General features: G+C 37.3%; 2 protein-coding genes across 2 annotated transcripts; both read left to right on the top strand.

Moving 5' to 3' along the window:
- The first annotated feature begins 2080 nt into the window (after positions 1 to 2080).
- On the top strand, positions 2081 to 4499 carry LOC145906015 (protein mono-ADP-ribosyltransferase TIPARP-like). The gene is made up of 5 exons (XM_082993390.1): positions 2081 to 3095; positions 3457 to 3702; positions 3755 to 3885; positions 3944 to 4133; positions 4195 to 4499. Exons 1-5 carry the CDS (start codon positions 3017 to 3019, stop codon positions 4467 to 4469), a joined length of 921 nt encoding a protein of 306 aa, XP_082849516.1. The 5' UTR covers positions 2081 to 3016; the 3' UTR covers positions 4470 to 4499.
- Positions 4500 to 13767: 9268 nt separating this feature from the next.
- LOC145906018 (uncharacterized) lies at positions 13768 to 14971 on the top strand. Its single transcript, XM_082993392.1, has 2 exons — positions 13768 to 13918; positions 13986 to 14971. The coding sequence occupies exons 1-2, from the start codon at positions 13768 to 13770 to the stop codon at positions 14765 to 14767; spliced, it is 933 nt and encodes a 310-aa protein (XP_082849518.1). The 3' UTR covers positions 14768 to 14971.
- Positions 14972 to 15102: the final 131 nt, after the last annotated feature.

Genomic DNA, 15102 nt, shown 5'->3' with positions numbered 1-15102 from the left:
CTCAGTTAAATAAAGCACATCATATATTCGCCTACAGCATACACGCATCATCACTTTCTGCAAATAAAATACATTAAAACACTCGAACCTACATGTACCTTAAATAAGTAAACAAATAAAAATTAAACTGAAATGGTGAGCAGAATGTCCCCTACCACTGCATCTACACAACTGCAAACTTCACTGCAGTGCAAGGCCCTCTTACACGGGAGACAGAAAGACAAGGGAGTGCGAATCAAAATGATGACGACCCGCAGCACGAACGCGCACGACGTCATTGAACAACATTAAAACAATGATAATAGATGTACTCCATCCATAAAACACAACACCAAACAAAACTGCTAGCAACTTCTAACGAATTCGGGGGAGATTCATTTTTTAAATGTTTATTGAAACTTGGGTGTGGTTCAGCCATTTGGCTTCGCACACATCCAGTCCTTTGGCCATAGGCTGTTCCACAAATACCACCGCAAAACAACTTGAAATGCTTAGGCGCGTTCCTGCTGGTTGGTGCGCGTTTGCAATATGGTGGTACAGAGCCGTCTTGTCGTTGCTTCCCAACTTGCCTTTGGCTGAATTCTAATCTGTGTTGTGTCCTAATGCACTGCAAGTCAACATATAAAAAACATAAAAAAAATCACAATTGTCCGCAGAGTTTTCTGTTTTGCCACCTGTCGTTACTTTGTCAACACCTCCTTTCATTCGTGGATGTCTCTGCTGCAAAATGCATGAAATTTCACACCTTGTTATTATCTCCGTGACTGCATGTTCCAGAATGTATCTTGTTAATGAAACTATGTGAATGTTAATTTGAAAATAACTACCTTGGTTGTCTGCTAAACAACTAGGTTTCTGAGCTTCATTGCGTTTCGTTTTATAGGTGATTACCCAAACTCATCGATGTGCGCTGATCACGTGATTGTCTACCATCTCCTCTTCCGGTTAGGACACGGTCAGATTCGTTTATTGTGTGGTTTCCTAGATGTGGGTATAGCGGGCATTTTTGATTCAAAGTCACGTCCAGGGTTAAATCAAGCTGTAAAACAAATATTAAAAGCTTTTATATCGATTTGGTTCGTAAAAATTTGGATACAATGTAGTTGTTTGGCCACGTGGTGTGCTCTATAATGGTTCATCTTTTGTGATTTGTACCAAGTTCTTCTAACAAACGGATCGACTTTTACTCCAAATAACCACACAGTAAACAAACCTGTTGTTTGACTAGTTATGCTGTCTGGTCATGCTCGAATAAACTGATGAGAACTCAAAGGCATATAAAGTCTACAATTCACCTCATAATGCTTTTGAGCCGATACTCGGACATCTTACAAAGGTCCCAAAGAGGAGATAAAAGCAATAAAAGACCTCAAACTTATCCTGACCAACTGCTTTTATTGTCTGTGTTGTTCGTAATGGAGATGGTTAAAGATGGTCAAGTGTAAATAACGAATGAAATCATTCTTGTTTTATTGCCAACTGCGACAAAGACGTTGTTTGTTACATTGGGAAGGTTAATGATTGCCATGAAAGATAATATGTCAGGCTTAAACCACAGCTTGTTCACAAATCTAGCTCTATAAATGTAACAAGAATATACCTCGAATATTTATTGAGCAAACATAACAAGATATCCAATATTTATCTTGGCTTCATGTTTACTCGTTCAAACAAAGACGACTTGTCATCTGTCACTGGCAAACTCTCTAAACTCAGGATAGATGTTTGGTGCTAGTCATGACAGACTAAAAAAGTTTATGTTGTAGCTGGTAGTTATCACAAGACGACACAAGAGCGAAACGTGTCATGTGGCACTGCAGACAATATGGGCCAGTCAGCTCATTACTGATTTACTATAGCTACTATTTTTATTGATATTTCCCCTTCTCGGAGGAGGTGATTTCGGAACATATTTACAGACTGCAAACCGCCATGGTTTTTAGATCCTTCTCAATTCAGTCAAGCGTGGTGAGCAGTACCGCAACCTTTAACCAGTCGTGATATCGTTTGTTGAAAGAAGAAGCTGAATAGTTTTGAGATATTGATTTACTGGATCGTGTTCAGGAAAGCAAATAATTACATTTCAAACGTACACGTTTTTCACGAAAAGATTCGTTTCGTAATTGCAGTGCTTTGTGAATTGCATACTGTAGTGCATAGATTTTCGACCTATATGGTTTCAGCAGTGAAGCTAGTGACTACAATGCTGGACTAGCTTTTGAACTAGGAAACACAGAGGATTCTATTTTGTGGTACATTTTGGTCAACGTCGGTCCGTTGGGTTCCCAACTGATCACCAAATAATTTGAGACGAAACACAAAATTTACGGAATCGTTGAAAACAAACCATGCGTAACGCCCGAATTCAGCTTGTGGTTCAACAAACACGAGAAAAGGGTTTTGAGCTTCGCAAACAAATTTCCGTCTACTGTTAGTATAGGCTTGACCGAGGAACTACGGTGTAACCTTTGTCGATAAATAATTGGATTAACATAGGAAAGTACTGCAGGAGGCAACGATTTGTTTTTGACGACCGTCAGCTAAAAGTTATGTACTAACCTGGTTTCCTATTAAAAGGCAGTGAAGTTACATACCTACAAATGTATAAAAACTAACCAACCATAAGTTAGGGCACAACAGGATAATAAAACTATTCTAAGATATTGCTGTAAACATTCTTGAAATACGGTGTTAGTCGCACATTGACAAATGTGACGTTCATCAATACAGTTCCAAACTAATCACGTGTGCATCAAATGCAGACTTCTGATGATTGTTTAATAACATAAATCCAGGTCTTGGTACACTGTGGTTTCGGCAAATTGAAATCAGAATGTTTTTGGGCAGCAAAGAGAAAAAAAATGTGAATAAAAGAAAAAGTGATAAACAATGTTGGTGCTAGTCATGACCGACCAGAACAGTTTATGTTGTAGCTGAATGTTCTGAGTATTTTGTTATTTGTATAGATTTCTGGCAGGAATTGGTATTAACTTCAAAGTATGCGTAATATCTGAACATGGGTGAAGTGGAATGGGTTTACGGTTTCATTGCCTGCTTTTTTAGTTTTCTTTCATATTTAACAAAAGGCATTTTAGGTAAAAATACATATTGCCATTGTAATAATAATGATAGAATCATAGCTTTACAACGTTTCGCTACTACAGATGGATCTGCACTTTGTGTTTGTTGAATTTATAATGAGTAAAGAGTTTTTTAAATGAAAATATTTACTGGCGCGCCCATTTATTTTAATTATTTTCCCATAAAAATTTGAGATTTTATACCACTATGTGATGTAATATATTGATTAGCTGTGTACGTAGATGTTTCGAATAACTTTATATGGTTGGCGTCATTCTTTTCCACACCAACGATTCTAAGAACTTTAGTGTTATAACGTTGTGCTTCAAATATTCCAGATTTAATATTTTCTGCATTACAATTTTGTTTTCCCAGAAACACAAGACAAGAAGTTTTTCAGGCAAAGAGAGCTTGAATGGGAAATTGAACACCAGCAGTTGCAGAGTGAGCTGCGGATTCAGAAAGGAATAACTCGAAATATTAAACGTGATCATGAAAATGAAAAGCAAGAATACGAAAAACAAGCGAAAAATGTAACAAAGGATTCAGTTTCACAAATTGCCATTATAGCAGTCCTACAGCATCAGGTCAAAACTCTGATGAGGACTAAAAATGAAACAGGTAAGCTTCAGTTTTAAACTATATACCTGATTTCACCACAAAACGTTTCAAGATGTTCCAAGTAACTGGTGCTCAATAAAGCGTGACAAAGCGTTACAGATTGTGGTCTTGGATGAGGCATCCTCAGAATTTCATCATGTTGGAAAGAAATTTCTGCTTTCTTTTCAGGACAAGGTTGTCAAGGTAACTGCCAAGTCAACATAAAATTATACGTGTTGAAACAAATAGCATCTATTTCCAGATTGAACGAGTACAGAATAGTAGATTATTTCACCAATTTTCGGTGCAAAAGCAACTTGCAAAAGAACAGTTGCATCGTCATAAACTGGGCCATATTCCTGTAACTAAAGAATTATTTCACGGAACATCGAAAAAGTCTTTTGATGGAATTTGTAAGAATGGATTTGATAGGAGTTACAGCGGTCGCAACGGTAATGCAGGATATAACAAACACTGCTCGTGTTGTAATAAATTTAAACCAATTCATTCCAGGCACTGTCTATGGAAAAGGGGTTTATTTCTCCACGACAGCTCGTTACTCACATAGATTCGCTGATGAGGACGAAAATAGCATTCGCAGAATGTTTTTCTCCGAAGTAATTACCGGATATTACTGCCTGGGACACGAAGAAATGCGATATCTTACCACTGACAGTAGGGGTGTTCCTCATCACAGTGCAGTGGACAACCCACAAACACCACATATATACGTCATATTTAAAGACGTGAGCGCTTACCCCTCCTACATCATTTCATATTATCAATAAGCAGAATAAAATGAAGTTAGTAGGTTTTGGTGCTAGTTTTAACCTGGATATCTTTGCAAATCAAGTCTTTTTATTTATTGTTGTCGTTTATCCGACGTTTTTTACATCATTTTATTCTTGTGTTTACTTTGAGGGAACTGATGATGCACAGGTTGATAAATATAAATTTCTAATTACAGCCAGTCTCATCTTTTTGTTAAAAGCCTCGATTAAACCTTTGTAGTCACAACTTCATCACTGGGATGACATTGGACCAGTGGCGAATATCGTTTATCTGTCGATTGCATTTTGATTTACTTTCGTGTTTGATCTCCAAACTCATCGGATGAATCAGGACAGTTTTTTTCTCGATTTTTACGCTTCGTTGATCAACGATACGCAAAAAAGGCGAACGAGACTGACGTTGTATCTGGCGGTGGAAGCAAAACAAACATACACACCTTGCCGTCTTACGGTGGATACAAATCCACCGACTGTCTATAAAAGACTCAAAAAAAGGAATGAGTTTTGTCATCGCACTTTAAATAAAAGGAAGTTCACTGGAAGGTTATTGGAATCGACGTAGTTACTTCTACTTAAATATTTGTACAACCACATGCGTGAAACGTAGTCCCATGCAGCTGTCACTTCGAATTTGAGGTTACAAAGGTACGACTGCCAACCAATATTATACCCTTTGTCTGGTCACTGTATATTTAACGTCCCAGAAGTTTGCTCGACTTTTCATGAGTTATGGCCCAGACAACCGCTCGGCAAAACACCATTCTAAAAATTGTTGACAATCATTACCACTAAGTGCCTTTATCAAGGTGAAACATAGTTTATTCGGTCGAGAATCAAATGCAGAGGCTTTCGTAGGTTACATGTTTTAGAAATGATCTAAAAAGAAACGTAATAGTCGGGACCAACTATTCTGTCAGTAACATTTTTTTTGTCAGAAAAGTGCTACGTAAAACTTTATGATTATTTCTTAACTGAACACGCTGAGTGAAGTAAGCTACGTAAACTATGTTTTCACTTTTGTCGCAAGTTTCTTTACAAACTTTACTCAAGGGAGGCCAGGTATTAATAACGCTGTGTATTTATAGCTACAGAAATATTATAGATCCACATAAGAAAGTTCACTTTGTGTATTCAAAAGTAAAAAATATTTTGTTGAGTATAAAGTAAGATGACTGACTATAATCCACAAGTTGTATTGATTTAATTTGGTTGGTGATAATTTACCAGAAAAGAATTGATTGAATATTATTGTTGGCAATGGCCCAAATTGTCTTGTGCTAAAGTGCATGTGACACGGTCATGGCAATATTGCATAAAACTAAAGGTACCCCTACAACAAATATATTTCAAAGGGTATAGCAGCACTTCCACAATACTTAGTACTCCAATAAGACGGGGATGGTGCGTTTCTTTGCTCAGTAACATTACATGACGTGAGTTAGCTCGATATACCTTCTCTTGTCAATAGAGTGTGCTCTGTCGCGTCCATCAAACGCGTTAAACTCGCTTTTAAATTTATTCCACTTTAATATAAAATATATAAAATATGCTGATGAAAAAACAATAACTACACCGAATCGGTGAACCAAGCCAACCTGGTAGGCTGTCGATCAATAACCGTATCTGTAGTTGCTGAGTAAAACGTTTTTTAGTCAATCTTTCAGACAGCTCTTTCAAAGATGTTTTTATTTTTATCAGAAACATATAATTTGCCCTGAAAAGGGCATCATCAGTTTCTGCAAAGTGTACAAACAACGTAAAATAACCTAGTACAAGCGAAGGCCTGCCATATATACAGGATAATACCTCAGTAGAAATTTAAAAACATCAAAAAATAAAGAATACACATCAAAACCTAGATATGTAAGAAATGAACTGGTAACTGACTGCCTGTATAATTCCAACAAAAACTGTATCGCACAAAGCCTGACAAAACTCTCGAACAAGTCCAATAACTCAATACATACGCGACGCCAAAAATGCAACAAACTGTAAAGAGGAAAAAACACCACAAAGAAGGGAACACGAGGTTCGAACTTTTGAGCCTTTAGGCGCACAATGATTGTTGGCTGTGTCTCACAACCGTGACGACATAAAGCGCTACAGCAAAACAACAAGAGCAATTATGAACAAACAAGTCACATTGCAAATATACTATTTGCATACAGGTGTGATCATACTCTGCACGTTGATCTGTGCCCGTGTCCTATGCAACCACATATCCTCATATACATCCAAATTCTCTGCAGGCGGTTTGTGCACGAATGTGACACTGTAACAGCGTGATAATGAGGGTTTCTGGTGGAAAAGATGAGTATGCTTTGTTTTGAAGTGGTTGCCTAATGCTGTGGCATCATTATCCGGTAGGCATTGAAACTTATTCCACGTGGATCTGTGCATATTCCATCGTGTAGAGAAGAGGTTTTTTGTCTGACCTACGTACTGAGCCCCACATTCTTACATGACGCCACGTAAATACCGAAGTCGCAACAGGTTAGTCGCTAATGCAAATTGATTGTTCCTGTGGGGGTGCACAGAACGTTGTTTCTACCATTGACTCGTGTTGGCCGTAGTGGCCACACAAAGCGCAATGACCACACGAAGCAGATTGGCCACAAACTATTAAATGTTCTGTTTGACGTGCTATGTGTTTGTACACAGTTGCTGTGATATAGTTTGTCCTCTTCTGTAAACAATAGTTACATTGCTCTGTAGATGCATTTCCTTGGGCGACAGTATCAGAATGTTAGGGAAATCCGTGGCCCAAATAAGTTTGCGCGGCTTCGTTGCCTTGTCCACCGTTTTTTCACAGAAAAATCTGGATTTCCATTTGCTGGCTGTGGCTACGACATCTCGCGTCATCTTGGCGGGGAAGCCTGATTTATTTGCTTTGTCCTGTCGCGACTTTAATGCATCTATACAGTCCTCGTCATGGTCATTTAACCGGCGCATACGTCCGATCAAGGGCGGTAGGTTTTAGGTAGATCATGTTTTAAAACCTGCCAGTAACGCCGGATCAGACACATGACACACATCAAGGAATTCCAAACAGGAAGGTTGTTCGGCCGTAGTGGCCTGTCGGATAGTTAGCTGTAACCCAGCTAGTGCAAAACACTGAGCCAATTTATGTCGTATGGCAGTGGTAGTTGCAGCACCAAACGATACCCAAACAATATCAACAATAAATCGCTTAAAAATTTGAGCCTTTTGCTATTTTAGTAGCTACTTCGAAGACTATATAATGTACAGCAGTGTTGGCTATAGATACGGAGTTATTTTCACCAGTTACGTTGCCTTCTTTCTGTCTGTAAAATTGGTCTGCATAACGCAGTTGTTTTTAAAATGTTAGTTTATCGTTTGTGCTTTAATTGTGTATCTTTAACGTTCGTAATTGTGCGCATTTGCAATATTTGCAATCTGTAAGGAAAAGTAGTGAATATAACATATTTACAGACTGCAAACCGCCATTGTTTTTAGATCCTTCTCAATTCAGTCAAGCGTGGTGAGTAGTACTGTAACCTTCAACCAGTCGTGAAGTCATTTGTTCAAAGTAGAAGCTGAATAGTTTTGAGATATTGATTTACTGGATCGTGTTCAGGAAAACAAACAATTGCATTTTAAACGTACACTTATGTTTTAAGCAAAGATTCGCTTTGTAATTGCAGTGCTTTGTGAATTGCATACAGTGGTGCATACTCTTTCGACCTATAAGGTTTCAGCAGTGAAGCTAATGACTACAATGCTGGACTAGCTTTTGAACTAGGACACACAAAGGATTCTATTTTGTGGTACATTTCGGTCAACGTCGGTCCGTTGGGTTCCCAACTGATCACCAAATAATTTGAGACGAAACACAAAATTTACTGAATCGTTGAAAACAAACCATGCGTAACACCCAAATTCAGCTTGTGGTTCAACAAATACGAGAAAAGGGTTTTGAGCTTAGCAAACAAATTTCCGTCTACTGTTAGGTCAGGCTTGACTGAGGCACTACGGTGTAACCTTTGTCGATAAATAATTGGAGTAACATAGGAAAGTATTGCAAAAGGCAGCGATTTGCTTTTGACGACTGTCAAACTAAAAGTTATGTACTAACCTGGTTTCCTATTGAAAGGCAGTCAAGTTACATACCTACAAATGTATAAAAACTAATCAACCATAAGTTAGGGCACAACAGGATAGTAAAACTATTCTAAGATCTTGCTGTAAACATTCTTGAAAAACGGTGATGGTCGCACATTGAAAAATGTGACGTTCATCAATATAGTTCCAAACTAATCAAGTGTACATCAAATGCGGACTTTTGATTATTGTTCAATAACATCAACCCAGGTCTTGGTGCACTGTGGTTTCGGCAAATTAAAAATGAGAATGTTTTTGGGCAGCAGAGAGAAAAAAATATGAAAAAAAGAAAAAGTGAAAAACAATGTTGTGTAGTCATGATAAACCAGAAAAGTTTATGTTGTAGCTGAATATTTTGAGTATTTTGATATTTTGCAGATTTCTGGCAGGAACTTCAAATTATGCGTAATATGGATCTGAACATGGGTGAAGTTGAATGGGTTTACGGATTCATTGCCTTCTTTCTGAGTTTCCTTTCATATTTAACAAAAGGCAATTTAGGTAAAAATACATATTGCCGTTGTAATGATAATGGTAGAATCTTAGCTTTAAAACGTTTCGCTACTGCAGATGAATCTGTACTTTGTGTTCGTTAAATTTATAATGCGGAATGTATTTTTTAAATCAAAATATTTACTGGCGCGGGCATTTGTTTATTTTTCGCATACAACTTTGAGATTTTATACCACTATGTGATGTAATATATTGATTAGCTCTGTACGTAGATGTTTTGTATATTTTTACCTGGGTAGCGTCATTCTCTTCCACACCAACGATACTGCGAACTTTATTGTTATAACTAAATTTATTCGCTACTGTAGGAATGTGTATTGTTTGTTTGTTTGAACTGCGTGTTCAACTGCTCTTCGATACTAACCAAACTTGTGTTAGTTCGTTTTATTCACCAAGACGAAAGATATATGTTCAGAAATACAACTCAGCCCCAGAGTAGAATATACAGACGTTGATTCTACGCTAAAGGCGTACCCAAAATGTAGAATGGAATGGTGAAACTACACTAGGCAAAAGCCCAGCGCAGAGTAGCGATTCCACAATGTGGAATGAATTCGGGCCACAGAAACCAGAGATTTAAAGACAATCAGTTATGCGGCTTGCGTGCGAACCGCGATACATAATTACGTGTTACGATCAATTCTCCCTGGGCAGTTCCGAGAACTGTGGTATTTATCTGGGCGGTACAAAACTGCAAGTCACTCTGCATTACCTAATGGAAAATTACGTAAATGTGAACACTACGTCACGCATAAACGTTACACTACATGAGGTTGTGATGCAGAGATCCCAGATTTAATGTTTTCTGCATTAAAATTTTTCCCAGAAACAAAAGACAAGAAGTTTTTCAGGCAAAGAGAGCTTGAATGGGAAATTGAACGCCAGCAGTTGCAGAGTGAGCTGCGGATACAAAAAGGAATAACTCGATACATTAAACGTGATATTGAAAAAGAAAAAAAAAAATACGAAGAAGAAGTAGAAAACTTGATGAAAGATTTGTCTTTGGATTCGCAAGCGGTCATTAAGGAAGTCCTACAGGAAGAGTATAAATGTGAACTCAGCTTCATGAGACTTAAGCATGAGGAACAAGTACAGTTACTTACATTGCAGCATAAGATTGAACTGGAATTGAAGAATGTGGCTTTGAGTGAAAAAGAATTAGGCAAGTTTAAAACTTTTCTATTTGTACCAAGGGCGGCACAAAACGTTTTGATATTTTTGTAAGATGTTCCAAGTAACTGGTGCTCAATGAAGTGTGACAAAGCATTACCAGATTGTGATGTTGGATGAGGCATCCTCACAATTTCATTATGTTGGTAATAAATTTCTGTTTTCTTCTCAACACAAAATTGTCAAGGTACCAATCAAGTCAATTTGAAATTATACCAGTTTAAACAAATATCAGCTATAAATATTTTGCTTTCCAGATCGAACGAGTACAGAATAGTAGATTATTCCATCAGTTTACGGTGCAGAAGCAATTTGTGAAAGAACAATTGCATCGTCATCACATGAATCATATTGCGGTGACAAAAGAACTATTTCACGGAACTACAAAGGAAGCTCTTATGGATATTTGCAAGAATGGATTTGACAGAAGTTACAGCGGTTACAACGGTAATATAGCGAACACTGCTGATATTGCGTTAAGTTTAAACCAATTCTTTCCAGGTACTGTCTATGGAAAAGGAGTTTATTTCGCCACGGCAGCCAGCTACTCACACAGATACGCTGAGAAGGACGAAGATGGCATTCGCAGAATGTTTTTCTCCGAAGTAATCACTGGTTATTACTGCTTGGGCCATAAAGACATGAAATATCTTAAAACTGGAAGAGGGGATGCACCTTATCACAGTGCGGTAGACACCATACAAGCACCACATATATACGTCATATTTAAAGACGTGAGCGCTTAACCCTCCTATATCATTTCATACCAACAATAAACAAAACACTCCAATAAAGATTGTAGGCTTGGTTGTTTGTGTTACCAAGGTTATTTTGACACGTCGTTGGTTTTTCAAATACGTAGCGCAGTAGTCACGAACTTGTAACGCAACTGTGTGTAAACGTGGTTAATAAACAAACAAAGAAATAATAATTTCATGTATATTCCACATCGCCATGTTTACAATCTACAGATCAGAACACGAGATCCCCGAAACGCTTTATAAACGTGACACGGTTAATTGCGATGTGGGTCAGACTACATACTGTCAGAATCCAGCGCAAATATTATAGCTGGTGTTTTAATGCTTGTTTTCTCTATGGTTGTTTCTCCTCACAAGGCATCGACGTTCCTGTTCAGGAAATAAAATACATAAATGTACACGATTGGTATTTTATTGTTTTTTGTTTTAAATAAATTGTTCCGTATTTTCGACGTTTGTAAAGGGAAAAATATTTCTTGAAATAGAAGGACAGGAAAACTGTAGGGCAAAAAAAACATCACCGATACCAAATGGTTATACAAAAGCGAAACAGGTGGAAATGCCACACGATGATAAAGGATTGGTTGGAGTGATTCAAATTTCTTCACATATACTTTAGTGCGGAGAAAATTGTCTTCTCTTTAGGATTTTTTCCAGCTTACAATTAAAAATGCTATTAACAATAAAAAATTAAAAAATGCGATGATCATGGCTCTCCAGGTTGGTCTATAATAATCATGAATTTGATGAAGATGGCCAATGACATACGTAAGGCGTAGTGATATATCGGTAACTTTGATATAATGGTAACAGAAATTGAATTCTGTTGTGCCGTATTGCTTATACTGTATTTAGACGAATGTTCAGGGGCAATTATGATTGAATTTGGCATAACCCGTTGAAGCAATTAATTCATTGGAGTTATTTTTAATGACGACAGCAATTCGTTTATATGCATAGGAAACTTAGTTCGAGTTTCGTTTCAACGTTAGCTGGCGCCAGAGATGTATTTAACTCTGCAGTACATTTTCTTGAACAATTCGTGTTGAAAAACGTTTGTGGTGCGTTTGTGCCATTGTGTGACGGATAAAAAGTTTAAGTTCGTACCAGTGATGACATTTGACCTGTGACGTGTATCGTTCATCTGTCCGATGCATTTTGATTTTTTTCAAGCTTTAGCGTCATCGGATAGACTAGCAACGAGACATTTTTTCTCATTTTGACGCTTCAATGATCAAGAATATGCGAAAAAGGCGAACGGTCGGGGTTCTGTTGGACTGAGGTAGCCATGCATTTTGATCTTTATATTGTGCGCAAACGAATGTTAATGCTGATATTAAAGTCTGTGACGTGTTGTAATATATATTGTGTGTGATGTTTGTAAATTGTGATTAAATAAGTTGTCGCAGTAAGTTTTCAAGTCTGATTCTTTAACTTCTATCAGTAGAAATCAATAATTAACTGCTAAATGTTTCTCGCTGCCCACATTTCTAGTTTATTCAATGTCATAGTTTTTCTGGTCAGTCAAACATAAAATGTGGTGATAATATTGCTGTGACGTCACAACCTGATGTTGAATTGTTTCAAGAAATATTTTTGCAGGTAATTGTTTTAAAAGCAAAAGTATCGTGTACTTAAAATTGCACCGCGGCAATTTCAGTTTGATGTGAATTTCGATACTCCGTCATTAGGTATCGAATTACATTGAATTCATTCAATAGTATTTAAGCGACATCAATTAATAAACGATATCTTAATTCGTTCAAAAGTTGTCGCGAAGTCGAACTTTTGGCTGGCGGACACAGAAGAAAGGGGATATTCTCTTCCACACGTAAAACCATTTCTATTGACATATTTACCCTTGACCGCGTAACATAGGTTGGAAGGTTTCATCGCTTTTTAATAATCATGGAGCGGAACTGGGCAATGGATAGAAATGGGAGTGTCTTTGTTAGCAAGACGAAACCCTTAGTTTGGCCTAAGGTATAAAATGAAACATAAAACCTCATTTTGTTAGGATTTTTCTTGCATAATCATTGCATACAGACCTGTTTTCCTGGCAATCACAGCCTTGGCAAACCTCCTATTTTACATCCTCCTATACAATGCGATTGCATGATGCATTAGTTGTTTGATTGCTGTGTTGAAGATAACTGCGTAAATGTAAAGCTCACCACAATATACCCCACTGGACCGCTGCGCTTATGTGGCTTGGTCAATAGAGCATTGGGCCGGTTTGCCAAAGGTCGTGAGTTCAAACCTCACCGGGAGCTTGACTTTTTTATATCTCGCTTCGACTTGTCAGGGGAAAGTGGCTGATCCAGCCAGACTGCAATGCTTATCAGTGAACCTATTTATCCAAATACAATAGCTTTAAGCAAAGTAGAGCCAATAATATGAATTGTCTAAGCTGCATACAGAGGGCCTTTTTTTCGACCTGAAAGGTCTCATCAGTGCAAAAGTGGAAGTCTTTGCTTGGCCGTTTTTGTCAGTAAAGTCGTCTGATATTCACAACAGATGAACTGATGAGACCTTATAGGTCGAAACAGTGGCCATCAGCTTACGCAATAGCTTGAATCGTCAACCAAGGCACCTCATTTTGTCCGCGTTTAGGATAATATATGAGTATATACTACGACAAAAACATATGACAATGTAATTTTTTTTTACATTTGCTCTAGTCTAGGACAAATTTAGCTTGATAATTAAGTTATAACACAAGTATAAACATGCTGAGTCATATTGTGTCATGGATATGTGGTTTCGTCGCAAGTGTGTTTTCAGATTTGGCGCAAGTCAGACCAGTTTATTATATCTACGCACGCTGGTTCTGGGGTTTCATTTCAAGTGTCTTCACATATTTTAGACAAGGCAAACCTGGTAACGACTGGTATTGACATTATCATAATGTAGTTTAATTTTTCAAAACGTAAATTCGAATCCACAGGTAAACCCTCTGACCTTGAAAAACTCAAACAGAAAGAACTGCAGTGGGAAATTAGGCGTCAGGAGTTGGAGAGAGAGCTGGAAATCCAAAAAGAAAAAACTCGTTGCATTCAACATGCACACAAGGACGAAATACAAAATTGGGAAAAAGAAATTCAACATTTAAAAAAAAATTCAACACAACTAAGACGACAAGATCAGGCAAAGTTACAACATCTAAAAATGGAAAAGAATGCTTGTCAAGAAAAATTGCAAAAACGTTTAAGAAAGTTGGAAATTGTAAAAGAAAAGCATTTCAATGAACACATGGACAACATGCGGTATATAAAAGAGGTACAACAACTAAAAAGAAATAACGAAAAACAAAAAGAAACATTAAAGGATCTGGAAGATGAGATAAAGGAATTACAAATTGAAAACATTGTACAACATAATCAGAACGCGGTAAAGATACGATATCTAAGAAGTGAAAACCACAAATTTGAAGAAAAAGTGAGAAAATACGTAAACGAGATACAAAAGTTAAAAAAAAAACACTTGGATCAATTGGTTCACCAACAAACCCAATATGAAAAGTATTTGCAGCAGATGGAAAAAGAGAAAAAAAATCGTGAAAACAAATTTTTGAAACGTATTCACAAAGAATTGGAATCACAGGCAACAAGCCAGGAAACTCTACAGCAGGAGCACAAATGTGAACTCGACTTTGTGAAGTTTAAGCACGAGGAAGAAATACAGTTGCTACAGCTTAAACATGAGTTGGAACTACATGAGAAGGAATAGAAATTGTCTAAGAGATCGATTCCAACTTGCTTTTTTAGCGGCTTTCGCGGTATTTAAGTATCAACACTTGCTACTGCTTGAGTGAAAATTTCAAGTGCGGAAGATTAGGTCTTGTATTTCATTGTGCGTAGACAGCACAAAAATTCACAATATACGTATTTCAAAGGGCGTGTTTCTTTCGTATATCTTTTATCAATATTAGTGTAAAACAGGTATTTAACCAATAACAGCATTGATTTGTGTGTTGGGCAGTTGTACATTTCAAACACGAATTTTGTAAATATGCATTGTTGTAATTTGTAGCTTGCACTTGTATGTAGTAATAACGCAAATAT

This window comes from Ascidia mentula, chromosome 6 (genome assembly GCF_947561715.1).
Source record: "Ascidia mentula chromosome 6, kaAscMent1.1, whole genome shotgun sequence".
NCBI lineage: Eukaryota > Metazoa > Chordata > Ascidiacea > Phlebobranchia > Ascidiidae > Ascidia > Ascidia mentula.
This window is presented reverse-complemented; position numbering and strand designations above follow the sequence as displayed.

Excerpts from the sequence above, each read along its gene's own strand:
- LOC145906015 (XM_082993390.1), top strand. The coding sequence starts at position 3,017 with ATGGGTGAAGTGGAATGGGTTTACGGTTTCATTGCCTGCTTTTTTAGT. Across the intron at positions 3,703-3,754 it reads GAGGACTAAAAATGAAACAG|ATGTTCCAAGTAACTGGTGC; the intron begins GTAAGCTTCAGT and ends AAACGTTTCAAG. Across the intron at positions 3,886-3,943 it reads TTCAGGACAAGGTTGTCAAG|ATTGAACGAGTACAGAATAG; the intron begins GTAACTGCCAAG and ends ATCTATTTCCAG.
- LOC145906018 (XM_082993392.1), top strand. The coding sequence starts at position 13,768 with ATGCTGAGTCATATTGTGTCATGGATATGTGGTTTCGTCGCAAGTGTG. Across the intron at positions 13,919-13,985 it reads TTTTAGACAAGGCAAACCTG|GTAAACCCTCTGACCTTGAA; the intron begins GTAACGACTGGT and ends TCGAATCCACAG.